This window comes from Cetorhinus maximus, unplaced genomic scaffold (assembly GCF_964194155.1).
Source record: "Cetorhinus maximus unplaced genomic scaffold, sCetMax3.hap1.1 HAP1_SCAFFOLD_2063, whole genome shotgun sequence".
NCBI classification, from domain to species: domain Eukaryota; kingdom Metazoa; phylum Chordata; class Chondrichthyes; order Lamniformes; family Cetorhinidae; genus Cetorhinus; species Cetorhinus maximus.
Genome location: NW_027598003.1, coordinates 13,784 through 30,000, shown reverse-complemented (window position 1 = coordinate 30,000; position 16,217 = coordinate 13,784). Strand labels below are relative to the sequence as shown.

General features: G+C 51.0%; 1 protein-coding gene across 1 annotated transcript in view; it reads right to left on the bottom strand.

The window, feature by feature from the left end:
• The window catches only part of LOC144676901 (scavenger receptor cysteine-rich domain-containing protein DMBT1-like), a gene marked incomplete at both ends in the record, with an annotated part of 42,405 nt that extends 26,670 nt beyond the window's left edge, over positions 1-15,735 (bottom strand). Inside the window, 5 exons of the mRNA XM_078537218.1 lie at positions 1,049-1,354; positions 4,043-4,357; positions 4,917-5,219; positions 9,897-10,214; positions 15,430-15,735. Coding sequence (XP_078393344.1) covers positions 1,049-1,354; positions 4,043-4,357; positions 4,917-5,219; positions 9,897-10,214; positions 15,430-15,735 — 1,548 coding nt within the window. The remainder of the gene's footprint in view (positions 1-1,048; positions 1,355-4,042; positions 4,358-4,916; positions 5,220-9,896; positions 10,215-15,429) is intronic.
• Between the last annotated feature and the right edge of the window lie 482 nt (positions 15,736-16,217).

Below are 16,217 nucleotides of genomic sequence, written 5' to 3'. Positions count from 1 at the left end.
AGTGAGTGTGTATGTGTGTGTGTGTGTGTGCGTGTGTGTGCGTGTCTGTGTGTGTGCCTGAGTGAGTGTGTGTCTATGTGTGTGTGTGTGTGTGTGTGCGCCTGAGTGAGTGTGTGTCTATGTGTGTGTGTGTGTGTGTGTGTGCCTGAGTGAGTGTGTGTCTATGTGTGTGTGTGTGTGTGTGTGTGTGTGTGTGCCTGAGTGAGTGTGTGTCTATGTGTGTGTGTGTGTGTGTGCCTGAGTGAGTGTGTGTCTATGTATGTGTGTGCGTGTGTGCCTGAGTGAGTGTGTGTCTATGTATGTATGTGCGTGTGTGCCTGAGTGAGTGTGTGTGTGTGCCTGAGTGAGTGTATGTGTGTGTGCCTGAGTCAGTGTGTGTCTATGTATGTGTGTGTGTGTGTGTTCCTGAGTGAGTGTGTGTCTATGTGTGTGTGTGTGTGTTCCTGAGTGAGTGTGTGTCTATGTGTGTGTGTGTGTGCCTGAGTGAGTGTGTGTCTATGTATGTGTGTGTGTGTGTGTGCCTGAGTGAGTGTGTGTCTATGTATGTGTGTGTGTGTGTCTGTGTCTGAGTGAGTGTGTGTCTATGTGTGTGTGTGTGTGTGTGCCTGAGTGAGTGTGTGTCTATGTATGTGTGTGCGTGTGTGCCTGAGTGAGTGTGTGTGTGTGCCTGAGTGAGTGAGTGTGTGTCTGTGTGTGTGTGTGTGTGTGTGCCTGAGTGAGTGAGTGTGTGTCTGTGTGTGTGTGTGTGTGTGTGCGTGTCTGTGTGTGTGTGTGTGTGTGCGTGTCTGTATGTGTGAGTACGTTTCTGTGAGAGGCATTCATAAGTGCCGCCACTTCCCGAATCTAACCCAACCGGCGTCATTCCAAATCGGCCGCTGTCGCCCGTGGTCCACCCCAACCTAAACCTGGTCCCCTCGAGCTGACCGGAGCAGGGATTCAGGCGCTGCTGTCAATGGCGGGCGCCCCGTCTCCGCGCCACGGCCCAGGCCCAGGCGGCAATCCCAGCCCCGGGGCGCCTCCCGGCTCGACCCCCGACGTGGCCACTTACCGATCACCGTGACCCTGGCCCTGTCGCTCAGGGTGGAATTGTAGCGCTGACCCCGCCTCTCCAGCTGGTACATGCAGGTGTAAAAGCCGCTCTGACTCAGGTTGACGTTCCGGACCACGAAGGTGACGTTCGAGTACTCGGCTTCCGCCTCCAGGGAGCTGGTGTAGGAGGCCTCGCCGACCTTCTGCAGGTAGAAGGAGGCCCCGAGGTGGTAACTGGGCGAGGCACATTGGATTCGGAGGGACTCCCCTTGTGCGAATATACTGGAGGTCCTTAACACGGCGATTTCTGGGCTTTGAAGCTGCTCTGGGTCAAAAGAAAACATCGTGAATAAAACATTTGCCCCCAAAGCCCTCAGGTCACAGGGGTCGACAAATGTGGAAGATCCTGAGGGGACCTGACAGGGCAGATGCTGAGAGGAGGTTTCTCCCCCTCATGGGAGAGGAGGCACTCGGTAAACACAAAGGGTCGCCCATTTAGGGCGGAGATTGTTTTCTCGATCTTTCACGGGACGCGGGCTTCGCTGGCCGGGCCCAGCATTTCTATTGCCCGTCCCTGGTTGCCCCTTGAGAAGGTGGTGGGTGAGCTGCCTTCTTGAACCAGTCCGCGTGGTGTAGGTACACCCACAGCGCTGTTAGGGAGGGAGTTCCAGGATTTTGTCCCCGTGTGGCGTAGGTACACCCACAGTGCTGTTAGGGAGGGAGTTCCAGGATTTTGTCCGTGTGGTGTAGGTACACCCACAGTGCTGTTAGAGAGGGAGTTCCAGGATTTTGTCCCCTGTGGTGTAGGTACACCCACAGCGCTGTTAGGGAGGGAGTTCCAGGATTTTGTCCCTGTGGTGTAGGTACACCCACAGTGCTGTTAGGGAGGGAGTTCCAGGATTTTGTCCCCGTGTGGCGTAGGTACACCCACAGCGCTGTTAGAGAGGGAGTTCCAGGATTTTGTCCCCTGTGGTGTAGGTACACCCACAGTGCTGTTAGGGAGGGAGTTCCAAGATTTTGTCCCTGTGGTGTAGGTACACCCACAGTGCTGTTAGGGAGGGAGATCCAGGATTTTGTCCCTGTGGTGTAGGTACACCCACAGTGCTGTTAGGGAGGGAGTTCCAGGATTTTGTCCCTGTGGTGTAGGTACACCCACAGCGCTGTTAGGGAGGGAGTTCCAGGATTTTGTCCCCGTGTGGCGTAGGTACACCCACAGTGCTGTTAGGGAGGGAGTTCCAGGATTTTGTCCCCGTGTGGTGTAGGTACACCCACAGTGCTGTTAGGGAGGGAGTTCCAGGATTTTGTCCCCTGTGGTGAAGGTACACCCACAGTGCTGTTAGGGAGGGAGTTCCAGGATTTTGTCCCCTGTGGTGTAGGTACCCCCACAGTGCTGTTAGGGAGGGAGTTCCAGGATTTTGTCCCTGTGGTGTAGGTACACCCACAGCGCTGTTAGGGAGGGAGTTCCAGGATTTTGTCCTGTGTGGTGTAGGTACACCCACAGCGCTGTTAGGGAGGGAGTTCCAGGATTTTGACCCATCGACAGTGAAGGAACGGCCGATATATTTCCAAGTCAGGATGGTGAGTGGCTCGGAGGGGAACTTCCAGGTGGTGGCGTTCCCCATGTACTGAACCATGTGAAAAGGGATCACTGACATTGAACCGAAGTGTTGTCAAGCAACAGATACAGAAAATGCTGGAGAAACTCAGCAGGTCTGGCAGCATATGTGGAGAGAGAAACAGAGTTAACATTTTCAGTCAGCATGACTCATCTTCAGAGCTAAGTAGAAGTAGAAATGTGATGGGTTTTACACTATTTAAGAGGAGATACTGCAAAATAGAATTCGGGGATAGGTGGGGGCTAAGGAGAGAGTGACAATGATGCCATATTTGCAATAGGGAGTGTTAAAGGCTAAAGGAGATGCTGATAGTGGAATAAAGGTAAGATCGCAGAATGTGTCAAGAGCAGATTAACACATTACATTAACACTATTAAGACATTCTGCCTCCTTACCTTTATGCCACTCATTGCAACAAACTAATGTCAATAACTCTGCAATTTTCTGATTGGAATGATAAGCCAGGCTGTATATATCTCAAGGTATCCAGTAATAAATGGCACTGACCCATGTCCTTGGTCCTCTGACCGATTTTAGTCCAATTAGATAGGGTCTTCACTCAGGTCTGCATCTGCCCTCCAGCAGATTTGTGGGAGTGCTGAGTTGTTTGGTATAATTGCACTGGAACCGTTGGGTCCCTCAGGATGACAGCACATCTGTGTCCATGCCGCACCCTCAACCAACGTTCATTAGGGGAAGAAGGCCAGTCTCATTCTTGCTTGGTCTTCATGACTTATACATGACTCCAGATCCACATGAAGATGGTTGAATTTAACTGCCCCTCAGAAATGGCCCTGGAAACCACCCAGTTAACCTTTTTCAGGTCAATGAGGGATGGATGATAAATGGTGGCATTGCCAGTAATGCCCACACCCTGAGAACGAATGAAACAAAAGGCACCAGCCTCCCTCCTATATCTGATGTAAGTGGCCAATATTCGTGTGTGGACTTGAACAGTGAATTTTAACACATGATCCAAACTCAATAGCGTTAGCATAACCTGTTAACCTGCTGTTGCCACATTCTGCTTTCTCGCCTTCACGCCGCTATCCGCACCTTCTTTAGTCTTTAACGCCCTCTTTCTATTGCGCCCTTGACATCTTTATCGATCTATCATGAGCGCCCACCTATCCCTGACCTTCTATCTCTCTCCACTTGCCACAGAGCGTGAAATCCATCACATTTCTACTTCTCCCTGGCTACGAAGGAGATTCACACCGACTCAAAACGTTAACTCCGTCTCTCCCGCCAGCGGAGATTTTTTTAAAAATTATTTCCCAGCCTTTTCCGTTTTTAGTTCAGGTTTTCCCAGCGTCCGCAGGATCCGGGCCCCCACTTCCTTGGCCTTGTCGGCACTTCCCATTCAACGGAAGGACATCGTCCGGCCAAATCCTTACCTGAACAGATCACGCCCGCGTCATTATTCTGGCGACAGGTCCGGGGCATGATGACCTGCGACGGGCAGGACCACAGGAACTTCTCCGTCCCATTGCAGCGGACGTTCTCCAGCAGGGTCGGCACTGCCCCTTCTCCGAAGTGGCCGCCGGGAGTGGCCGATTGGCCAAACCCGCAGCCCACCTGGTGGCACACCACCTGGGCGTCGACAATGTCCCACCCGAAATCGCAGATGGTTCCCCAGGTGCCATTGTAGAAAGCTTCGACTCTACCGGAGCAGGAGGTGGGTCCATCCACAAGCCGAAGTTTAGCATTTTCTGTCGAGTGGGGAAAACAAACACTGCAACATTGACGATCCAAACACACACGAAAAAAAGAGTCATCGGAGGGTCTATACCATTCGGCATGTTCCATAGCCCATTGCAGACAACTCCAAGGATGGGAAACGAATTATATTTCTTTAAAAAGCATTTATTCGGTTCAACGGATTAGCTCGCTGTTTACGTGGCACCTGTACCTGCGAATTGGGAGCACTAGTGGGCCAGGCAAACAACGCTAGACGAACTAAGTGACAGCCATTCACTGACTCATTCCTCGGGCGTCGCCTTGACCAATCAGGATCAAGCTGCCTGGTTTAAATTTCAAGCAACACTCGACAGTTAACTGTCAGTCACCAACACTGGGGCGCCCTCCACGGCAACGCCTCTCTACCAATCAGAGCCCACGTGCCAACCAATCGGCACACTCTTCACATGCGGTACGAATTGTTGTTTCTCCCCTCCCCCCACCCCCGCACTTGTAATGCGAAGTGTCCTGATGAGTGCAAAGGTGCAAAGATTCGACGTGTCTCTCTTTTCACCTGAAAGCCGGCCTTACCTACGACCGCGATCTCCACCAATGCGCTGTCCTCGGACGCAAAGACCAGCTCCGCCACCTCCAACTGGTAGTTGCACCAGTAGGTCCCCTCGTGGCTCTTGTTAATGTGCTCGAGATCGAACTTCACGTTGCCCTGACTGGAGGAGATCACGCCCGTTAAGACTGGCGTCTCTTCGCCCATTTTGTATAGGGCCATCTGCGCACCCTTGTACAGGGAAGACGCCCCACACACAAACTTGATGGTGTCTTCCTTGAAGAATAGACCATTTCCAGATACTGCCAACATCGGCGGAGGTGGCTGAGCTGTGGCGACAGAAAACAAGACTTGGTTTCTTCTAAAAGACTTGCTTTTGACCACTGAAGGCCTTCCTTGCCACACTGGCGGACAGTCCTCCATTTGCCAATCGGACATTCTGCGCGTTCTGCGTGAACGAACTCGACTGGTCAGACCACATTTGGAATATTGTGAGCAATTCTGGGCCCCTGTATCTCAGGAAGGATGTGCTGGCCCTGGAGAGGGTCCCAGAGGAGGTTCATGAGAACGATCCCAGGAATGAAAGGCTTAACCTATGAGGAACGTTTGAGGACTCTGGGTCTATACTCGATTGAGTTTAGAAGGATGAGGGGGGGGATCTGATTGAAACTTACAGAATACTGAAAGGCCTGGATAGAGTGGACGTGGGGAAGATGTTTCCATTAGTAGGAGAGACCAGGACCCGAGGGCACAGCCTCAGAGTAAAGGGAAGACCTTTTAGAACAGAGATGAGGAGAAACTTCTTTAGCCAGAGAGTGGTGAATCTATGGAATTCATTGCCACAGAAAGCTGTGGAGGCCAGGTCATTGAGTGTATTTAAGACCGAGATAGATAGGTTCTTGATTGGTAAGGGGATCAAAGGTTATGGGGAGAAGGCGGGAGAATGGGGTGGAGAAACTTATCAGCCATGATTGAATGGCGGAGCAGACTCAATGGGCCGAATGGCCTAATTTCTGCTCCTATGTCTTATGGTCTCTTATGGTGCCAAGCAACTGAACCCAGGCCGATGGTGGCCTTCTGCTCCACTCACTAGTCATGCAACCAATTGAGTTAAGCGATGTAGGAGGCAGGTAAGCTTTGGGGAAGAGTCAGGAGGTGAGTTACTCGCTGCACAATTCCCAGCCTCTGACCTGCTCTTGTAGACACAGGGACAGAGGGACACAGGGACAGGGGTGGGCCATTCAGCCCATCGAGCCTTCTCCGCCATTGAATTGGCTCCTGGCAGGTCATCGACCTCTCCGCCACTTTCCCGCGCTACCTCCATATCCCTTGACGTCACTGGTCCCCAGAAACCCATCGACTTCTCTCTCGAAACTCACTGACTGAGTTTCCACAGCCCTCTGGGGTAGAGAATTCCAAAGAATCGCCCTGTGCTAGCTGCCAGCATCATCCAATGCAGAGGGACGTTACTGCAAGGTGTCCAAGAGGTCTTAGATGGGAAAATTGCGCCATTTCCCGGCCGTGCAAGTGACAAAATGGCGCCTCAGTTTTCTAGCCCCAAACCCCCGTGCCGATCTCCATCAAAACTTGGACAACATTCAGGCTTGGGCTGACCAGTGGCAAGTAACCTTCAGGCCGCCCAAGTGCCAGGCAATGGCCATCTCCAACAAGAGCGAATCTAACCATCTCCCCTTGGCATTCAATACCATTACCATCGCTGAGTTACCAACTATCAACATCCTGGGGGTGAGGGTGGTTACCATTGACCAGAAACTGAGCTGAACCCCACCCCCACATAAATCCTGCACAATGGAGGTACACCAGATTAATCACTGGGGTGTTGGGATTTCTTATGAGGAGAGACTGGGGGGGGGACAGGGTCTGTATTCCCTGGAGTTCCGAAGGATGAGGGGTAGCCTCACTCAAACCTAGGAAAATCTTACAGGGCGTGACAGGGTGGATGAAGGTTGGATGCACAATTTGGCTGGTGAGCCTAGAACTGGGGGGGACCGAATGTCAGGGTAATGGGCTGGGGTGAGGAAGGATTTCTTCACTCAGATGGGGTGGGGGGTGAATCTTTGGGATTCCCAGCCAAGAGGGTTGTGGAAGCTCAATCATTGGCCACGATCAAGAGTGAACATCTGGAGACTAATGACATCGATGCTTATGAAGATAGTGTGGGAAAGTGGCGGAGAGGTAGATGATCAGCCATGAGATAATCCAATGATGGACATAAGACCTAGGAGCAGAAATTAGGCCAATCGGCCCATCGAGTCTGCTCCGCCATTCAATCATGGCTGATAGGTTTCTCAACCCCATTCTCCCGCCTTCTCCCCGTAACTTTGATCCCCTTACCAATCAAGAACCTATCTATCTCGGTCTTAAATACACTCAATGACCTGGCCTCCACAGCCTTCTGTGGCAATGAATTCCATAGATTCACCCACACTCTAGCGAAAGAAGTTTCTCCTCATCTCTGTTCTAAAAGGTCTTCCCTTTACTCTGAGGCTGTGTCCTCGGGTCCTGGTCTCTCCTGCTAATGGAAACATCTTCCCCACGTCCACTCTATCCAGGCCTTTCAGTATTCTGCAATTTTCAATCAGATCCCCCCTCATCCTTCTAAACTCCATCGAGTATAGACCCAGAATCCTCAAACATTCCTCACATGTTAAGCCTTTCATTCCTGGGATCATTCTCGTGAACCTCCTCTGGACCCTCTCCAGGGCCAGCACATCGCAGGAACAGGCTCGATGGGCTGAATAGCCCACTCCTGTTCCTGCATCCCTATCTCCCTGTGCCTACAAGAGCAGGTCAGAGGCTGGGAATTCTGCGGCGAGTAACTCCTCTCCTGACTCCCCAAAGCCTGCCTACCCTCCACATTGCTTAGCTCAACTAGTCACATGACTAGTGAGATGACCATTAGGCCCCCAACTGCCTGGGTTCAATTGCTTGGAACGGTCTAGGTAGTTCATGTAGGGTTGACTCCTTAGCTTCTCCCATGCTTAAATTGGGTTGGGGGGGTGGTGGAGGGAGGTGGGGGTTGAGGATCAGTCTGTATAACCCATGTCCCTTGCACATTAGCCTGAGGCCCCTGTATCACGGGTCCACTGATATTATCACTATGCCGCCATCTCAGGCCGATAAATGGCAGATGGAATTTAACCCTGAAAAGTGTGAGGTGATACACTTTGGAAGGAGTAATTTGACAAAGAAGTATTCAATGAACGGCATGACACTAGGAAGTTCTGAGGAACAAAGGGACCTTGACATGTGTGTCCATAGATCTCTGAAGGCAGAGGGATATGTTAGTGGGGTGGTGAAAAAAGAATATGCAGCACTTGCCTTTATCAATCGAGGCATAGATTACAAAAGTAGGGAGGTCATGTTGGAGTTGTATAGAACCTCGGTGAGGCCACAGCTGGAGTACTGTGTGCAGTTCTGGTCGCCACATTATAGGAAGGATGTGATTGCACTGGAGGATGTGCAGAGGAGATTCACCAGGATGTTGCCTGGGATGAAACATTTAAGTTATGAAGAGAGGTTGGCTAGACTTGGGTTGTTTTCGTTGGAGCAGAGAAGACTGAGGGGCGACCTGATCGAGGTGTACAAGATTATGAAGGGCATGGACGGGTGGATAGGGAGCAGCTGTTCCCCTTAGTTGAAGGGTCAGTCACAAGGGGACACAAGTTCAAGTTGAGGGGCAGGAGGTTTAGGGGGGGGATGTGAGGAAAAACATTTTTACCCAGAGGGTGGTAAGGGTCTGGAATGCGCTGCCTGGGAGGGTGGTGGAGGCGGGTTAGCCTCACATCCTTTAAAAAGTACCTGGATGAGCACTTGGCATGTCATAAACATTCAAGGCTATGGGGCCAAGTGCTGGTCAATGGGATTAGGGAGGTAGGTCAGGTGTTTCTCACGTGTCGGTGCAGACTCGATGGGCCGAAGGGCCTCTTCTGCACTGTGTGTGTGATTCTGTGATCCTCCGATCTCTCCGGGACTTGGTCATTCTCTCCACGCATATTGCCGATCGTCTGTCTCCCTCTCTAACCCCGGAGAGATACTTCCATGTCTCCCTCGTAGATATTGACCAATTCCCATTGCCTGAAAACTGACCGATCCCCACCCCCAACCCCCAAGACCCCAGCTTTATGTTCAAGGGGTGAATCAAGGGTGGACCCCAGGAGACGGTTTCGCGCACACACAAAACAACCCGAGCTGGGGCGGGGTGGGGGGGAGCATTCGGCCTATCAAGACCGTCCCAGCGTTGAGCAGACCTGCACCCCACCCCCCAACTTTTTCGCATTTTCGTTCATGGGGTGCGGCTGTCGCTGGCCGGGTTTAGCGCTTTGTTGCCCATCCCTCGCAGGACCTTGAGAAGGTGCTGGTGAGTTGCCTTCTGGAGCCTCTGCAGGGGCATGGGTACACACCCTCAGCGCGGTGAGGGAGGGAGGGAAGTCCAGGGTCTGGACCCAGAGGCAGCGAAGGGGACGGCCGATATCGTTCGAGGGCGAGTGACTTGGAAGGGGAACCGGACCTCACTCCCACCCCCACCCCCAGCACATCCACCACTCCATTCGCCCGCCCAGATTGTACATTCCGCACCATCGCTAGTGACTAGCGGCCCAGCACGCTTAAAGGGCAAGTGTAGACACTCGCGCACAGGAACTTGTGTAAAATAACACTGCTTACGTATGTACATAAGCATCTGCAGTGGTTGACTATGACTGTGGATATAAAATGATGCTGGGTGGATGGATGCAATGACTCCTGGACTCCAGTTTTGCTGAAATATATTCTGTAAGTTTTTTTTTTGTAGAATTCGCATTATGGGCAACTTTTGAGGGAATTTTAATTTCCAATGCATTACATGGTTCCTGAGGTCTGTTGGCAGTGTCGGAACTAAGCAGGCATCGCTGGGAGTGTTATGTGTATGTGTGTGCATGTGCTCGATTCATTTTAATACTGGGAGCAGGAAAAGGCCAAAACGACCCCGTACGCGCGGGCATTACCAGAGCACGTGGCAGTAGCCCCGTTCAATCGATCGCAGCTGATCCCGCTGATCCAGGCTCTCGCCGGACAGACCCACAGGTGGGCCTCGGCGCCGCTGCACTGGACCATGCTCAGCCAGATGGGTTTCTGGATGTCGGCGAACTGCGACGGGTCCATTTGCCCCTTGGCAAAACCGCAGCCAAGCTGCCTGCAGACCACCTGCACGTCCGTGATGCCCCAGAATTCGCCGCACACCGAACCCCAGGTTGCGTTGTAGTACACCTGAACGGTGCCCGAGCAGTCGTTCTCTCCGTTGACTAAGCGGAGTGCCACGTCATCTGCAAGAGAGGAAACACGTTAGCCCGGCCAGTTGGAAATTAGCCCTCTGGGGAGATGGTGGTGTAACGGTAACATCACTGGGCTAGTAATCCCAAAGTCCCAGGCTAGTGGTCTGGTGGACGTGAGTTCACCAGCAGCCAGTGGGGATTGATACTCAACTAATAAATCTGCAATTCTAAAGCTGGCCTCGTTGCTGTTAACCGTCTATCAGCAATTGTTGCAAAATCCTAATAGCCTTTAGGGAAGGACATGCGCTTTGGGTTTGGCCTACATGTGACTCCTACAGTATGGTTGCTTGAAATGTTCAAGGGATGGGCAGCTCTGACTGAGATGAATCCAAAATCTGCCCCTATTTCGCCTTATCCCTAGTACAGAAGTTGGGTGGGGTGGAAAACACGAGTTATACTGCAACTAGAGTGCTGGAGACAGTTCTGGTCACTATATGACAGGAAGTACGGTGCAAGTAAGGGGACTGAGGAAGGGAATTGGCATGTTGGTCTTTATCACAAGAGGATTCGAGTCGCAATTGCAGATGTTTTGCTGCATTTGTGCAGAGACACAATTGTGTCTTGGCTTGACCACACCTGGAGTATTGCCTAGAGCTTTGGCTTCCTTATCATCGAGTTATGCAGCACAGAAGCAGGCCCTTCAGCCCATCATGTCCATGCCAGCCATCATGCACCTAACTATTCTAACCCCATTTTTCCAGCACCTGCTACGGCTTTTCAAGCGCTCATCTCAACACTTCTTATGAAGGATGTAATTGCCATCGAGGGAGTGCGGCCGAGGGGCCACCGGACGAATTCCTGGGATGGCGGGATTGCCTCGTAAGGAGAGATTGAGGAGTCGGCGCATGTGCTCCATAGGGTTTAGAAGAATGAGAGGTGTTCTCATTGAGGGACCCAACATTCTTACAGGGATCAAGGGGGGAGCTCAGGACATATTGATAAAGATGTCATGGACGCAACGCAAAGGGAGTGTTAAAGGCTAAAGAAGGTGCTGATAGCGCGTAAAGGTAAGATAGCAGAATGCGGTAATAGCAGTTCAACACGCTATACTAACACACTTAACACATTCAATGATGCAGGAAGGATGATTCCCTCTTTGCTAGGGAGGGCGGGTGTCTAGAACCAGGGGACACAGTCTCAGAACAAGGGGTTGGCCGTTAGGATTGAGATGTAGGTGAATTTCTTCACTCGGCGGGGGTGGTAAGCCATTAGAATTCTCTACCCCAGAGGGCTGAGGAAGCTCAGTCATCGAGTATGTTCAAGGCAGAGGTTGATAGATGTCCAGGTACCAATGACATCAATGGATATGGGATTAATGCGGGGCAATTGTGTTCAGGTAGATGATCAGCCCTGACCTAGTTGAACGGCAGAACAAGCTCAAGGGGCAGAATGGCCTCCTCCTGCCCCTATTACCTATGTGACCCATATTTGCTTTCAATTGCTTTATCAACACAATGGGCCACCTTCAAAGGTACGTGCATTTGACCAGCAAGGTGTATCCTCCCACCAGGCGCTCAGCCTCGTACAATTCATCATATATTGTCTTCCTGTGTTAGTCCCTCCCAACCGCAGCACCGAACACGTCTCCAAATTCGATCCCATCTTCCATCCATCTGCTCAATTCACCCTTCATCATCAAGAAGGCAAGAACTGGAAACAGAGCAGGCCATTCGGTCCATCGAGCCTACTTCATGGCTGATCCGCTTGTGGCCTTAACTCCGTTTTCCTGCCTGCCCCCCACACACCACCACACCCCCCGCCCTCCCCCACCCCCACCCCCCAATGATGCTTGACTCTCTTGCCATCCAAAAATCTGGTCTAACTCAGCGTTGGATATATTCAGTCAACCAGCCTCCTGTGCCCTCTGGGGAAGAGAATTCCAGAGACTAACTGAGAGAAGCAATTCCTCCTCACCTCCGTCTTAAATGGGAGACCCGTTAATGTTAAACCGTGCCCCCTGCTTCTCGACACCCCCGCGGGAGGCAAAAACCTCCCGGTGTCTACCTTGTCAATGCCCCCGCAGGATACCATGTGCATCAAACAGATCACCTCTCATTCTTCTAAAACCCAATGAGTATAGGCCCAACGTGCTCCACCTTTCCTCATAAGACAACCCTTTCATCCCAGAAAGCAGCCTAGTGAAAATTCTCTGCACTGCTCCCAATGTAAGTATACCCGTCCTCAGGCAAGGAGACCAAGGCTGTACACAATACTCCAGGTGTGGTCTCACCAACGCCCTGTACTGTTATACCAAAACTTCCCGACATTTATATCTCATTCCCCCTTGCAATAAAGGGCAAGTAACATTTGTGCCACATCAGTGCCAGGCAATGACCATCACCAACAAGAGAGAATCTAACCATCGCCCCTTGACATTCAATGACGTGACCATCGCCGAATCCCCAACCCTCAACGTCTACGAGATGTGCTGCAGGAACCCACCAAGGCTCCTGAGGCAGCAGCTTCCAATCCCATCGAGAAGGACAAGGGCAACAGACACATGGGGAACACCACCACCTGGAAGTCCCCCTCCAAGCCACTCACCATCCTGACTTGGATATATAATCAGCCGTTCCTTCACTGCCGCTGGGTCAAAATCCTGGAACTCCGTCTCTGACAGCGGTGTGAGCAATTCGGTCAATAACTGCTGGCCTTCCCGTTGACTTCCTATCTGCTATAGCTGCATGCTAACCTTGTGTGATTCACGGACTAGGAAACCAAGTTCCCTCTGTACAGTAGCATTCTGCGACCTCTCTCTATTTTGGTAATGTTTTGCTTCTCCATTCTGCTTCTAAAATGGACAACCTCACTTTGTACTCCGTTTGCCAATGTCTTGCCCACTCACCTAACCCTCGCAGACTTTTCGTTTCAGTCTGTTTTTAACCTCAGCAGCTTTGGCTGCAATACAGTCAGTCCCTCCATCCAAGTCATTCATATCGATTGTAAATAGCTGAGGCCCCAGCAACGATCCCTGCGGCGCTCCACGAGTTATGGTTTGACAACCAGAAAATGGTCCATTTGTCCGGACTCCCTTGTTTCCTGTTAGTCAGCCAATCTCCTATCCATGCTAATATATCACCCTCTGCCCCCATGGTCTTTTACATTGCGCTCTTTATCAGGCACATTATCAAAATCCAAGGTCACCACATCTACTGGTTCCCCTTTACCGCCCCTGTTTGTTACATCCTTAAAGTGCTCCAATTCGTTTTTCAAAAACTATCTCCCTTTCGCAAAATCTTGTTGATTCTCCCGGATTGCATTATGATTATCTAAAGGCGTGCCTACTCAGTCATGGATTTCGCATTTCCCCAGCTGTTAAGACTAACTGGCCTGCAGTTCCCTGCTCTCAGCCTCCCTCCTTTCCGTATTAGTTGTGTTACAAATAGCCGTTTGGCGATACAGAACTTGAACATGTTGCTGAAAATAAAGACATGTTATCCATTCTTTACATCTCGCACTCCTCAGGGCAAATGTCCTGTTGGGCGCAAGATGAAATGTTTCAACAGAATATATTTTCTCAGCAAGTCTCACACTTTCGGCTTTCCAATCCGCTGGGGACTTACCAGAATCTAGGTGGAGCTTTGCAAGATTGCAACCAATCCAGCCACTATCTCTGCAGTCATTCCCTTTAGGACCCTAGGGTGTGGTCCACCAGGTCCAGGAGCCTTGCCCTCCTGAAGTCTGCAACTATGCTAATGACTATCCGGGGATAAAGGTTAAACGGAGATCCATGGGAAATCAGAAGAACGAGGGGAGATCTTATTGAAACATGGAAGGTCTTGAGGGAATTGGAGCGAGCGGATACTGGGAGAATATTTCCTTTCATCTGGGAAACTAGAACGAGGGAACATGTTTCAAGAACACAAGGGTCTCTCTGTCAATTACAGAGAAAAGGGGGTGTTGTTTCCTCTCTCTGAGAGAAAGTAGAGTTCTCTTCCACAGGAGGTAGTGGAGGCTGGGCGTCAACATTTATTCAAGGCTGAGTTACATCGTTTTTTATGATGCGAGGGGGTCAAACATTAACGGGGGGTGGGGTGGGGGGGAAGACAGGAAAGTGGGAAATGACCAGTTGAACCATGATCTTTTGAGTGGTGTTGCAGGTTCAAAGGACTTACTCCTGCCTCCTAGGCCATATGTCCCTATGCTCACGCTTTCTAATGCCCCCCCCCTCAGTCTCTTCACTGCCGCTGATGCCAAGGCAGCCGAATATTAATATTGGGGCACTATATCGAACAATCTAACATACATGTTCCACGTATTGGACAGTACTTACTGCAGCCAATTCGGTATGAAGGTGTTTTTGCAACTGCATGAAATGGCTGAACTGCTGCCATCATTTCTATCACGATGATTGTCATCGAAACCCATCTGCTTTACTCATACCTTTAGGGAAGGAAACCTGCTGTCCTTACCTGCTCTGTCCTGCGTCTGATTCCTCAGGTACGGAGGCAGTCCATGTCCAAATGCAGCAGGACCTGGACCAATATCCGGACTTGTGCTGACAAGTGGCAAGTAGCACTCGCGCCACACAAGTGCCATCTCCAACACCAGAAAGTGCAGCCCATCGCCCCTGAACTTTCAATGGCACTACCATCGCTGAATCCCCCACCAACAACCTCCTGGGGGGGTTACCATTGACCAGAAACTGAACTGGGACCAGCCATATGAATACTGTGGCTACAAGAGCAGCTTAGAGGCTGGGAATCCTGCGGAGAGTCACTCACCCACTGACTCCCCCAAAGCCTGTCCACCATCCACAAGGAACAACTCAGGAGTGTGATGGAATACTCCCCACTTGCCTGGACGAGTGCAGCTCCCACAACACTCAAGAAGCTCGACACCGTCCAGGACAAAGCAGTCCCTCTTGATCGGCACCTCATCCACAAACATTCACTCCCTCCACCACCGACGCACAGTAGCAGCAGTGTGTGTACCATCTACAAGATGCACTGCAGGAACTCACCAAGGCTCCTTCCACAGCACCTTCCAAACCCATGACCTCTACCACCTAGAAGGACAAGGGCAGCAGACACACGGGGAACACCACCACCTGGAAGTTCCCCTCCGAGCCACTCACCATCCCGACTTGGAAATATATCGGCCGTTCCCTTCACTGTCGCAGAGTCAAGATCCTGGAAAACCCCTGACCCAGCCAGAGACGCCCGCCTGGAATAAAGAGCAGCCGGTGGTGCTCAGCGCTACTCACCGATCACCGTAAGGTATATGGGGTCAATGCGGGAGGAGTTGAAGTGCTTTCCAACGATGTCTGCCTGGTACGAGCAGGAGTAGTTGCCTTGGTCCTCTTTCGTGATGTGGTGAAGTTTGAAGTGGGAGCGGACCAGGCGCGAGGAAGCAATAGTCGTGCTGATGAAGTTCTGGTCGTTGTCCTTGTACAGGTAGAACTTGGCTTCCGAGAAGTAGTTGGGTGCCTCGCACAGAATCTCAACGGACTGTCCTTTCATTAACCTGCTGGAATCCCCGCTCACACTGATATCCGGCGTCACGAGGTAATCTGTACCAGGAATCAGATGGGGGAAAGCATTATTCCGGTAAAAACACGTGGGATAAGCATCCGAAAAAACGGGGCATTGTCAGAGATCCGAAATCTAGACAGATAGGTAGACAGATGGGTAGAGAGATAAATAGACAGATGGATAGACAGATAAATAGACAGATGGATAGACAGATAAATAGACAGATGGATAGACAAATAAATAGACAGATAAATAGACAGATGGATAGACAGATGGATAGACAGATGGATAGACAGATGGATAGACAGATGGATAGACAGATAAATAGAGAGATAAATAGACAGATAGATAGATGGATAGACAGATAAATAGGCGGATGGATAGACATATAAATAGACAAATAGATAGACAGATGGATAGACAGATGGTTAGACAGGTGGATAGACAGATAAGTAGCCAGATGGATAGACAGATGGATAGACAGATGGATAGACAGATAGATAGATAGATAAATAGACAG